A 13,220-nucleotide genomic window follows, 5' to 3' on the forward strand; every position below is an offset into this window, starting at 1 on the left:
TCACTACAGCTTGGTTATTATACAGGTTACGGAACGTAAATAAAGTATTGTTGATGGTTTTTGATTGCATTTTTAAAGTGATTTAGAGGTAGAATTGATTGCTCCTAGTAGCTGAATTGCTAGCCACCTAGCACAAGCCGATTTTTACAAGTTAGAATGCAAAAAAAACCAAAAAACTTTCGTCTTCTTGTCTCTCATGATTGTGAACAATAGGCAAAATAAAATAAAAAAAGTTCCCCTTTAAAGCCAGCATAAGACAATAGTTAATAATAAATAAGGTAGTGTTTTTCATACCTATCAGTATTCTCCGGTTAAACTAAATTCACTCAATCGAGCCTTACACTAAAAAATGGTAAAAATATGTATGATTCATGCTGATATCATATTAGAATCAATATTGTTATCAGCCAGTATAGTATCAGCTATTGGTGGGATGGTGAGTCACCATGCTGTGTGCGCCAAATCTGTTTTTCCTCACAAACCAATCAAGTTACCGAACAAACCCCCATCCACAAATACAAAGTAACTCAGTTCTGTTAACCTTTGAACTGCGTGACATCATCGCCTCCTTGCTGGTGCCTGTTCCACTTTAACAGCACTGATTGTTTCAACATTTGCACATCGGCAAAATGAAAGCCACATGTCCTCGTCTCCAAGCTTCGACCATACAAACGCAAGTGGCGCTAACTGTAACCCCTTCGAACGGCCGTCAAGATCGGTTCAGAGGAACTCACAGACTCGGAAGCCCGGTCCGTCTTTCCGTCCCCCTGAAGGCGGCGCCGGCCCACTGAAGAGCGTGGTCACGTTCCCTCGCTCGCAGTGGTTGATGCATCGCTGGTGGCTGCAGCGCACCTTGCAGATGGTCGGCGTGAACATCACCTGGAGCCTCTCCGCCCCACCTCCGCCTTGGGCCTGCCCGTCAGCGGGCGCGGGGCAGAGCAGGATGACCGCGCATGTCATGAAAAAGGCGAGCATGACGGAAGGTTTGACTCCTCAGTTTGTCCTCAGGAGCTTCAGCATCATCCAAAGTCAACACGGTGAGTTGGAGCTGCGGCAGCAAGAAGAAGGCACTTTAGAGCGTCTGAGCAGAAAGTAAGAGTGTCGTGCTCTAAAAGCCGGGGGAGAGAGATAATTGAAAGCAGTGAGCTGCAGTGGGCTCAGGTCCAAGATAAACGTCAAGCACTGATCCGCTCCCTCGAGCCACTTTCCGCCGGTTCCCTTCACGACTTCCCCGCTCTCTTCTCCTGCTTTCTACTGCGGCTTCTCACCGCGAAGGGCTGCAATAAATACGCCGGCCGTCTCCCGCTCCGGGATGTCAGAGTGATGATGCAAACCTGGCTTGAGTTTCAGCCTGACAAAACACGCCGCAGCTAAAGGAACTCCTTGTGCAGTTTGAGGAAACTCCGGGCGTGTCAACTTTAAAACCTGCATGAAGTGATTTATTGGCCACTTGGAGGTGGCTGGAACAAACACAGAGTGTGTGCTGTTTGTGTTACCATGGTGTTGTGTCATCGCCACATGTGGGACCGACTCATCGGCACACCGTGTCAACATGCTGCAGGCCTGCTGCACTCTCCACACTCAACAACAAAGAGGTGACGCGATGTCACCACACAGCAGTAAGTCAGGGGTGCTCAAAGTGAGGTCCGGGGGCCAAATTTAGCCCATCGAGTCCCCAGTGATGAGAGTAGCAAGTTACATGTAGTAAAGCTGCGTATCTTAACTACCGTATTTTCCAGACCATTGGGCGCACCGGATTATAAAGCACACTGCCGATAAAGGGTCTACTTTTGATCTTTTTTCATATAGGGTGCATTAAAGAAGTGTTTTTTTTTTTTTTCTAAATGTAAAACACTTCCTTGTGGTCTACATAACATGTAATGGCGGTTCTTTGGTCAAAATGTTGCATATGTTTTACAGATCATCTTCAAGCCGCTTTCTGACAGTCACTTCCGGATGCAACGTCTTATTCATGTGGCTCACCTTTGACAGCGTCTTCTCCCCGTCATCTTTGTTGTAGCAGTGTAGCGTGCAAGGACAAGAGTGGAAGAAGTGTCAAAAGACGGAGCTAACTGTTTTAATTGATTGATTGATTTAAACTTTTATTAGTAGATTGCACAGTACAGTACATATACCGTACATTTGACCACTAAATGGTAACACCCAAATAAGTTTTTCAACTTGTTTAAGACGGGGTCCACGTAAATCAATTCATAGAAATGACATTCAGACTTCACTCAAATCTATAACGGAGCAGCATCTCCTCATTCGGAAACAACAACAAGGCCAGAAATGTGACAAATGTAGAAAGTGTTTTTAATAGGACAATATCGCATTTGTTGTCAATATAAACAAGTATTAAATCAAAGTTACATATTACTTACGGATTCAAAGTCTCTAAGGCAGAAAAATTAAAGAATTATTGCGTCAGATAGGTACCGTCTTAAACAATCAACACTTCACTTCAATTTAAAGACAGCATGTGGCCACTCCTAACGGTTAATCATAAATAGGTTAGTACTTTTCATAACTACCACTGGTCTCCATATGATTAATTTCACTTCATCATACTTTTCTAACATTACAAAATAATAAATTAGTATGTATGATTCCTGTAAATATTGTATCGGTTTATTAGTGGTATCGTCCATTACTCAAGGCTTCAATATCGGTATTGTACTAGAAGTGAAAAAGTTCGGGACACACCTAAAGCTCACACTATCATTGATGGCATGCCCACAAAGCTAACTACTCGCCATCTATCATTGTTATTTTCACTAATTAAACAAACTTAATTATTCCCCATGCACAATACTGCATTCTTGACAACCCTATTTATATATACATTTTCTACCACTTATTCACTTTTAGGGTCGCGGGGGGTGCTGGCGCCTATCTCAGCTACAATTGGGCATATATATGTATATTTAAAATATATATATTAATATGTATATAAGAAATACTTGAATTTCAGTGAATTATAGCTATAAATATACTCCTCCCCCTTAGCCCCGCCCCGCCAACCTCAAACCAAAACCAATAGTGTGCAAATAAAGGATATATGTAATATACAAATATATATTTTGATTCGGAAGAAATAGCGATTGTAACTTGAAGGAAAGAAATTGAAGCTTTGGCACATTTGTTTGCATGTGAGTTGAAAAACAAATCTCACATATATCCACACTGATATCCGTGTCTCCTCTACTTAACACACATTAAAAGATTACAACTCTCCCACTTATATCACACTATATACATCCATTCATATTTCATATTACTTACACGTATAAAAACACTCATTTTATAAGGTGTTCCGACTATTACTTTATTTTGTAGTAGTAGCGACTTCCTCCGGGTCAATTTCCATTGTTTTCACTTTACCAAAGTGCGCATGCAAGCAACGTCGAGGCCAAATTGGGGCCACATTCGGGCCTGTGTGCGTTTGCACTGGAGTCTGATAAAAATCACATTTAATTGCAGTATAAACAGTTAGCTGGAAAAAAAATCAGACCTAAAAAAAAATCTAATTTGGGCCACTTTGGCCTGCAGTGTATACAAAGTCTTACATACAATTATGATATGCTAAAATGAACACATTTGAACTAAATTAATATTAATAATATGTTTCTTCATCCATCCATCCATCCATCCATTCATTTCCTACCGCCTGACCCTTTAGGGGTAAATAAACTATAAATAAAATCAAAGTGCAAATGAAAAACAGCGTCACCACTTTAGTCATAATTTTTGCACTTCTTGATGACTTTAGTTCCGGACTTCTTAGTTTATTTGATACTGTCGTTACTGCCACAAGCGGTGAAAAAGTGTATTAGAACCGAATCCCACTTCACCCCATACGGACCACACCTGAGCAACAAACATCTTTTGGCGGCCCTCTAGAGGGCGCTCGCGGCCCAACATTAAACACTGATTTAATTAATATTGTCTGCTTCTTTTTCTCAGCACTGCCCTTCACAAGGTTGTATAAGAACAAAGTTGTCAATCTCTAGCAGCTATAAGCTAATGCTAGCCAGAAAGATTGGTGGTGTTAGTCGGATCCTGCGGGGTTCACTGACAATGGCCACGCCAACTGGCAGTCGGGAGGCTCATAACCTGACTTTTTGCTCGCAACCTAAAGCATGATAAACAGATGAGACAGCTTGTATCACGAAAAACTCGTAAGCTGTGGTACTTGTTAGCCAAGGTACCTCTATATCTATTCTTTTTTTTTTTCCAAGATGGCGCTGCTGTAGTGGCTGCTGTTGGCAGGAGCTCTGTGCTCTTGTGTCATCCTTTTGTGTTTCCCTCTTGTTTTCATGTGTTATTATATTTTCTTGCCTTTTGGTCCGGGACGCTTTGGGACTGTGTGACAAGGGGTGGCACTTTCGTGACCTCTGTGGTGCTTTTTTTGTGGACTTCTGGATCTGCCTCCCGGGAGCCTTTTGGCCATGGAGACCAGCTGCAGGGTCTTTGCCACACCGGAGTCGGTTTGGAGGGACCGGAGGAGATGCGGATGAGGGGACAGGGCTGCGGAGCTAACAATGAGCGCTGGGACGGAGAGTCTTCGCGGTGTCTTGGCTGGGTGAGCAGGTGTCGGACACCTCAGCCACCTTGGACGTATCCTCGCTCATCCATGCGGACTGGACACTGGCCGAGAGTTGAGTCGGCTGTCTTGGATGCTTTGTTGGGTCTGCTCCTGTCTCTGGCCATGCTCCCTCCACCCCAGCGGACGATGGCGTGGAACACCACAGAGGCCACCACAGTGGATATGTTTCTTTTACTTTTTATTCATAGCTGTATGAGGAGTGTCTGGTTGTATCTGCTGCTTTAATGTCTTTAATGTCTGTCCTTTGTGTTCTTCGATGTTTGATGTTTCCCTCTTACACACATGTAAGAGGGATGTGTTGTATGGCTATGAGTTGTTGTTTTTTTTCCCTTGGCCTCAGTCTGCACCCCCTCTTCAGGGCCCAGGCCAAGACTGATTTTTTAATTTTATTTTAAACTTCTATTTTTTTCTCCCATTCCCCCCCTCTTGTTTACCTGTATCTCATCTTTTTTGTAAGGGGTGCTGGAAGCCGGCAGACCCGTCAGCAATCCTGTTCTGTCTTCCTGTAATGTTTGTCTAATCTTGAATGGGATTGTGCTGAAAATTTCAATTTTCCTGAAGGAACTCTCCTGACGGAATAAATAAAGTACGATCAAATAAATAAAGTACTATCTAATTTAATATCTGTCAAAGTGACTGTAGCATTGATCCCTTTCATTTCAAAGCAGACCAAACTCAAAAATTAATTTATGCACTCCAATAAATACAATTTTACAAAAATAACTACTTATTTGCGTAGGACAATACATACATTTTGTGCCATTGTGTTTTTTGTAGTTAAATTTTTCCCTTTTATTATGTCCCCTAAGCAAGATGCAGACTTTTTTATGGCAGTGCGTCAAAGAAAAGGAAAGTGAAGCGGAAAGCCAATCAACAGTCATGATGCTTATACGCTGCGACCAACATGACGGATAACGATGACATCTTTGAACACCTGCTCCAGGTCTGCTTCTAATAAATCAGTCCTTCTCAAATAGTGGGGCAGGACACCCATGGGGGGCTCATGTGACTCCCAGGGTCATGCTTTATCAATATTATGCTTAAAAGCGGGCAGCACGGTTGTAGAGGGGTTAGTGCGTCTGCCTCACAATACGAAGGTCCTGAGTAGGCCTGGGTTTAATCCCAGGCTCGGCGGGGTACACCTTGGACAAGTCGCTACCTCATCGCAGGGCCAACACAGACAGACAACATTCACACTCACATTCATATATTTGGTTAATTTTCTGGGCAAATATTTTTGGCACTTTTTGGATGTTTTTAGAGAGGGTTTAATGACCCTCGATCTGTTAAATCAATTGTTGGCTGTTTATTTATTTTGAATGCATAAAAAAGCCAAACGTGTGTTCTTGCCCTTCGTTAGAATCGTGAGTGATAAACAGCATATCTCTTTTAAATTTTTACATATTTCCAGTATGACTCATCTGATAACATGGTCAGAGTACAGAAGCGTTACTACCGTAATGTCAATCTCCGAAAATAAACAAAGTGTAATTTTTCAAATAGCTGACTGAATTTTTGGCATTTTGTGATGTTAAAACGGTATTTTCACATACTTTGCGGATTGTAAATACAATTGGATATGGTTTAATGGATACAATGAAACACAAATAAGCATATAAAGACAACTTGTTTTTCTACTCTATTGGTATTTTAAAGTGTTTTATATACTGTCCTCCTAAGTCAGTGGTTCTCAAATGGGGGTACGCGTACCTCTGGGGGTACTTGATGGTATGCCAAGGGGTACGTGAGATTTTTTTTTAAATATTCCAAAAATAGCAACAATTTAAAAATCCTTTATAAATATATTTATTGAACAATACTTCAACAAAATATGAATGAAAGTTTATAAACCGTAAAAAAAAAAATTCAACAATGCAATATTCGTTGTTGACATCTAGATTATTTGTGGACATGTTCCATAAATATAGATGTTAAAGATTTCTTTTTTTGTGAAGAAATGTTTATAATTAAGTTCATGAATACAGATAAATCTCTATTACAATCCCCAAAGAGGGCACTTTAAGTTGATGATTACTTCTATGTATAGAAATCTTTATTTATAATTGAATCACTGTTTTATTTTTCAACAAGTTTTTAGATATTTTGATATCCTTTTTTTCAAATAGTTCAAGAAAGACCACTACAAATGAGCAATATTTTGCACTGCTATACAATTTAATAAATCAGTAACTGATGACATAGTGCTGTATTTTACTTATTTATCTATTTTTTTCCACCAAAAATGCTTTCCTCTGATTAGGGGGTACTTGAATTAAATAAATGTCGACAGGGGGTACATCAATGGTCAATGGGTTGTACTTGTGTAGCGCTTTTCTACCTTCAAGGTACTCAAAGTGCTTTGATACTACTTCCACATTCACCGATTCACACACATTCACACACTGATGGAGGGAGCTGCCATGCAAGGCGCTAACCAGCACCCATCAGGAGCAAAGGTGAAGTGTCTTGCTCAGGACACAACGGATATCACTGAAAAAAGATTGAGAACCACTGTACTAAGTTATTCATTGAGGTTGTTTAATGTTTGTTTTTTTTTCAGTATCAAATGGCTCAACTCAGTCAAAAAAATTATTATAGTTTAAAAAAAGGATTAAATTTTTTATAAAAAACAATTTAGACCAATGAATGCACTTTAAATCGTTTTGGTTACAGACTGGAAACAATCTTAATAACATTATTATTCGTAAGTTGATCTGTATTCCTTCCTTTTTTCTTTTATTTAATAACAATCCGTTTTTAATGACAAGTACATTCACACATACAAGAAATAAGTCTTAGTGTATTGGTTCAAAAACAGTTAACATGGGGGAAAAAGCCAGAATAACTCTAACTTAAGTAAAACACAATTTCATAAGAAGCAATTTACAATGTACCCCGCCTTCCGCCCAAGTGCAGCTGAGTTGGGCTCCAGCGACCCCCCGCGACCCCGAACGGGACAAGCGGTAAAAAATGGATGGATGGAATATACAATCAAATTTAAAAATAATAAGGATACAAAGTTACGCGGGGTGTACTTATAATAATTTTATAGACAAACAATGCCATTTATAAGTGCAGAGGTGGGAAATGTTTTCTTCTTCCTTGTAACAAAAAATAATTGAGAAGCACTATGTTATATACGTTAGCACTATATTATTATACGTTAATGCAACTAAGCATTAATTAGATAGCTAAGCAGCATAGTGGTGTTATTATTGAGGGTTCCTGTCTTTCTCTCTCTCTCCCTTGCAACGCCCTTTGACTGTGCAAGAAAACCCCCGGATTTAATACGCATGTAAAGCGGGGAACACCTGTGTATAGAGTTTGTGTGCGTGTGTGTGCGTGTGTGTGTGTGTGTGTGTGTTCTTAGGCAGACAGATGTTAAATGCTAACAACAATAAAAGTGATTGACAAGTGGTGACAATGGCAAAATTTGGGGGTCACACTGCCACAAAAGGGCTAAAAAACACACAAATAGAAAGATTTGTGAGCGCTAATCTCCTCAACAAACACAGGCTGAGAGGCCGAGAGGTCATCCGTCTTTGGTTGCTTGGATACTATGAAGGAGGCGAGGTCACACACAGCAGGAAAAAAAGGTCAATTTCAGTGATTCTGGCATGTTTCCTGCCCTCATCTCGCCTAATAAATCATGTTTCATTTCCTGTTTCCCATCAAAACACAGTCACACACTTCCTGGTTGATGGCTGAGACAAACTTGAATTTGTGTTCAGGCTTGTTCCTACCACGTGTCGTCTTGTGGGACCTTCGTAAATTGCACAGGGACACTTTTTTTTTCATTTTTTGAGGAATGGGGATAAAGGCGTCTTGTTCCTGCGGCTGTTTGTGTATGAGCTCATGTCCTGACACACGTCGTGAGCTGTGAGGTCCATAAACAGTCAAGCGGCGTGGAAACACTGCGGACATTATTGCCACACCCCCATGACACACCTCTGCAGAACAACAACACAATCCACACTAAGATGGCCGACGCTAGCCTTTAAGGCGGGTTTGTCCAAACTTGCTGGCCGGGTGAAGCCCGCCAGCATCTTAAGTTTGGCCCGCGAGACGCAAATAAATCTTAAATACCAGGCGGTCCCTGAATGCTACCAATTGCTGACATTGTAAAAATCAGATCACTAACCCTTGACTGTATTTAGAAATACAAGCACGGCATTAATTTATATGACCCAATCCAAACAACCTTCCCTAGTCATGGTGCGGGGAAAAAAAATGTAACTAACATACTGAACTTTTGTATATATATATATATATATATATATATATATATGTATACATATATATATACATATATATGTATACACATATATGCATATATATATATATATATATACACACACACATACATATATATATATATATATATATATATATATATATATATATATATATATATATATATGAAACAACATCATCTGGTACAATCCGCCATTCAGCAAAAACGTCTCAACCAACATCGGCCGCAAGTTCCTCACTCTGATCGACAAACACTTCCCCAAAGGCTACACCCTAAGAAAAATATTCAACAAGAACAACATTAAATTGAGCTACAGCTGTATGAATAACATACAACAAATCATTTCAAACCACAACAAAGCAATTGCAAAAGGACTGCCTACCCCCAGACTAAACGACTCTGAAACCAATAATGAATGTAACTGTCGCAAGAAACCTGATTGCCCTCTCAACGGAAGGTGCTTACAGACATCAGTCGTTTACCAAGCAAAGGTAACACGCAAGGACACATCCGACACGTACGTAGGATTAACCGAAGGAGCGTTCAAAACAAGATGGAATAATCACAACGCCTCCTTTAGAAACCAGACTTTGCGGAATTCTACAGAACTCAGCAAACACATTTGGAACCTCAAAGACAATAATGTTGAATATTCAATAACATGGCAAATTCTTGCATCCAGCACACCTTACAACAGTGGTAATAAAAGATGCAACCTATGCTTAGAAGAGAAACTGTTTAATATATATCATCCAGATCTATCATCCCTTAACAAGCGCAGTGAAATCATTTCAACATGCCGCCACAGACGGAAACACCTCCTAGGTAACACATGAGCCAATCACCATGCCCCTACGCCTGCCTGTACCCACCCACTCTGTGCCCTATATAAACCATTGTATGTGAATGCTTCCATTAAAATTACCTGATGATTGAGGGAACCCCTCATGAAACAGTTCTGTAGAGACGAAGTAGTCTTGTGATTTTTCCCACACCTACATATATATATATATATATATATATATATGTATATATATATATATATATATATATATATATATATATATATATATATATACACACACACACACTAGGGCTGGGCGATATATCGATATATGATATATATCGCGGGTTTGTCTCTGCGATATAGAAAATGATTATCGTAATATTCGAGTAGACGTTCTCACGCAGCTGCGGGCATTACACTCTCCTCGCTCTTTCCTGTCTCCTCACAGACAAGTTGGCGCACATTCATACGTCACTTCCTGTCACGTCATACGTACACGCCCTTGCCCAGCGGAGAAGTCGTGGTGTGGCTAACATTAGCTGTGATGTTAGTGGGTTGTTGCGGAGAAAGAAGGTGTGAATCTCGTAACAAATGAAGGAAGAATTAATTCCCAAGAAAAACAGCACGGGCCCCATCGTCTGGCGGTGGTTCGGCTTCAAGCGGGAATATGTCGAATAGACAACTTTAATTTGTCATGTGTGGGGCACAAGCGTTGCTACCAGAAGTAGCATTACTGCTAATATGTAGCATCATATGAAAAGTCACCTGCTAATAACTTTAATAAATACAGTTTTGGTAAATTGACTTAGTTGTGATATCCTTCTCTGCATGAAAGTTTAAAAGTAGCATATATTAGTGCAGTATGAACAAGAATGTTTTAATGTAGACACATAGAATCATCAAACTGCTGTGATTTTATGCATCAAGTGATCATTCAAGGCTAAGGCCAAATATCGTAATATATATCGTATATTGCGATATGGCCTAAAAATATTGCGGTATTGAAAAAAGGCAATATTGCCCAGCCCTAATACACACACATATATACATACATACATATGTATATATACACACATAAATACATATATATAGTGGGGCAAAAAAGTACTTAGTCAGCCACCGACTGTGCAAGTTCTCCCACTTAAAATGAGGACAGAAGTCTGTAATTTTCATCATAGGTACACTTCAACTGTGAGAGACATAATGTGAAAAAAGATACAGGAATTCACATTGTAGGAATTTTAAAGAATTTATTTGTAAATTATGGTGGAAAATAAGTATTTGGTCAACCATTTAAAGCTCTCACTGATGTAAGGAGGTTTTGGCTCAAAATCTCACGATACATGGCCCCATTCATTCTTTCCTTAACACGGATCAATCGTCATGTCCCCTTAGCAGAAAAACAGCCCCAAAGCATGATGTTTCACCCCCATGCTTCACAGTAGGTATGGTGTTCTTGGGATGCAACTCAGTATTCTTCTTCCTCCAAACACGGCGAGTTGAGTTTATACCAAAAAGTTCTATTTTGGTTTCATCTGACCACATGACATTCTCCCAATCCTCTGCTGTATCATCCATGTATCCATGTTGGTATAAACTCCACTCGTCGTGTTTGGAGGAAGAAGAATTTGACCCCTCAGGCAGTACTACATCAAAAACAGACATCAGTGTGTAAAGGATATCACCACATGGGCTCAGGAACAATTCATAAAACCACTGTCAGTAACTACAGTTGGTCGCTACATCTGTAAGTGCAGGTTAAAACTCTATTATGCAAAGCCAAACCCATTTATTAACAATATCCTGAAACGCCGTCGGCTTGGCTGGGCCCGAGCTCACCTAAGATGGACTGATGCCAAGTGGAAAGGTGTGCAGTGGTCTGACGAGTCCATATTTCAAATTATATTTGGAACAGAGGACGTGGTGTCCTTCAGAACAAAGAGGAAAATAACCATTCGGATTGTTATAGGCGCTAAGTTCAAAAGCCAGCATATGGGGGTGTATTATTGCCCAACGTATGGGTAACTTACACATCTGTGAAAGCACTATTATGCTGAAAGATCTATATAGGTTTTGGAGCAACATATGTTATCATGGACGCCCCTGCTTATTTCAGCAAGACAAGTGTTACAACAGCGTGGCTTCGTAAAAAGAGTGCGGGTACTTTCCTGGCCCGCCTGCAGTCCAGACCTGTCTCCCATCGAAAATGTGTGGCGCATTATGAAGCGTAAAATACGACAGTGGAGACCCCGGACTGTCGAACGACTGAAGCTCTACATAAAACAAGAATGGGAAAGAATTCCACTTTCAAAGCTTCAACAATTAGTTTCCTCAGTTCCCAAACATTTATTGAGTGTTGTTAAAAGAAACGGTGATGTAACACAGTGGTGAACATGTCCTTTCTCAACTACTTTGGCACGTGTTGCAGCCATGAAATTCTAAGTTAATTATTATTTGCAAAAAAAAATAAAGTTAATGAGTTTGAACATCAAATATCTTGTCTTTGTAGTGCAATCAATTGAATATGGGTTGAAAATGATTTGCAAATCATTGTATTCCATTTATATTTACATCCAACACCATTTCCCAACTCATATGGAAACGGGGTATATATATATATATATATATATATATATATATATATATATATATATATATATATATATATATATATATATATATATATATATATATATATATATACACATTGTTACTTTATATGGAGTCGGCTCTTGGCCCCAAGCGAATTTTGTTTAGCCGAAACTTTTCCACTTTTTTCAAGTAAAAGGTTTGGACACCGTTGTTTGTTTTTTTTATCATCAACGGCATGAGCGGTCGTCCTCCATTTTGGCAACAAAGTCTTTCATGGCGTGCACACAACTTCTTTGCAAAGTTGATCATGTTGATGAATTCAAACAAATGTTTTAATAAATGTACGCCTCCAAAGTCAAAATGCTGTCAACAGTAAATAAAAAAATACAATTAATGGTGTCAGCGTACATCACGAGAAGTCACTTCAGAACATGGTGAGACTTTCGAATAAGTCGGATTGAGAAAAATGTGCTTCTTCCTACTCCTTTGCGAGCATGTTGAATTATGTAAGGACAAACATGTCTAACTTAGGTCGAAAGCAGAGGTTCACAAACTTTTCTCACCGAGGGCCACATACAGGAATATCGGTACTATTAAAGTACCACGGTAGTATTAATTAAAAAACATACCATACTGCTTCTGAAAAATACTGGTACTTTTTTTTCCGGACATGACATTGCCGGTAAAACGAGTAGACGCCCATTTTACACAAGGCACACACACAGAGCACGTACAAGTAGAAACAGTGTGGAAATAGAAAAGGAAGAATGTACTCTCTTTGACTTAAAAAATTAACAATAAAGGTGAAGCTCTGCAAGAGGTGCTTAGCTCTATCTGTTGTTAGCCGTTAGCTAGCTACTTCTAAATCACTAGTCTTCATCGCCATGGTGACAAATAAACTAAGTTTCTTACAAATATCATTCCTGCAGAACGAAGAATAGCTAAACATGGTTCACTAAACAACGTAGGAAGATACA

The 13,220-nt window shown here is 39.7% G+C and overlaps 1 protein-coding gene across 10 annotated transcripts in view; it reads right to left on the minus strand.

Moving 5' to 3' along the window:
- LOC133537445 (latent-transforming growth factor beta-binding protein 4-like) overlaps nucleotides 1-13,220 on the minus strand; it is a 108,645-nt gene that overhangs the window by 41,180 nt on the left and 54,245 nt on the right. For 3 of the 10 annotated variants that reach the window (XM_061878460.1, XM_061878461.1, XM_061878459.1), the window contains exon 1: nucleotides 735-1,367. The exons of the other annotated variants lie outside the window; for them this stretch is intronic. In XM_061878460.1, coding sequence (XP_061734444.1) covers nucleotides 735-975 — 241 coding nt within the window. In that variant the 5' untranslated portion in view covers nucleotides 976-1,367. Of the gene's footprint in view, nucleotides 1-734; nucleotides 1,368-13,220 lie in introns of those variants that run through there. 10 annotated transcript variants of the gene reach the window in all.

Source organism: Nerophis ophidion, linkage group LG18 (assembly GCF_033978795.1).
Source record: "Nerophis ophidion isolate RoL-2023_Sa linkage group LG18, RoL_Noph_v1.0, whole genome shotgun sequence".
Taxonomy (NCBI): Eukaryota; Metazoa; Chordata; class Actinopteri; order Syngnathiformes; family Syngnathidae; genus Nerophis; species Nerophis ophidion.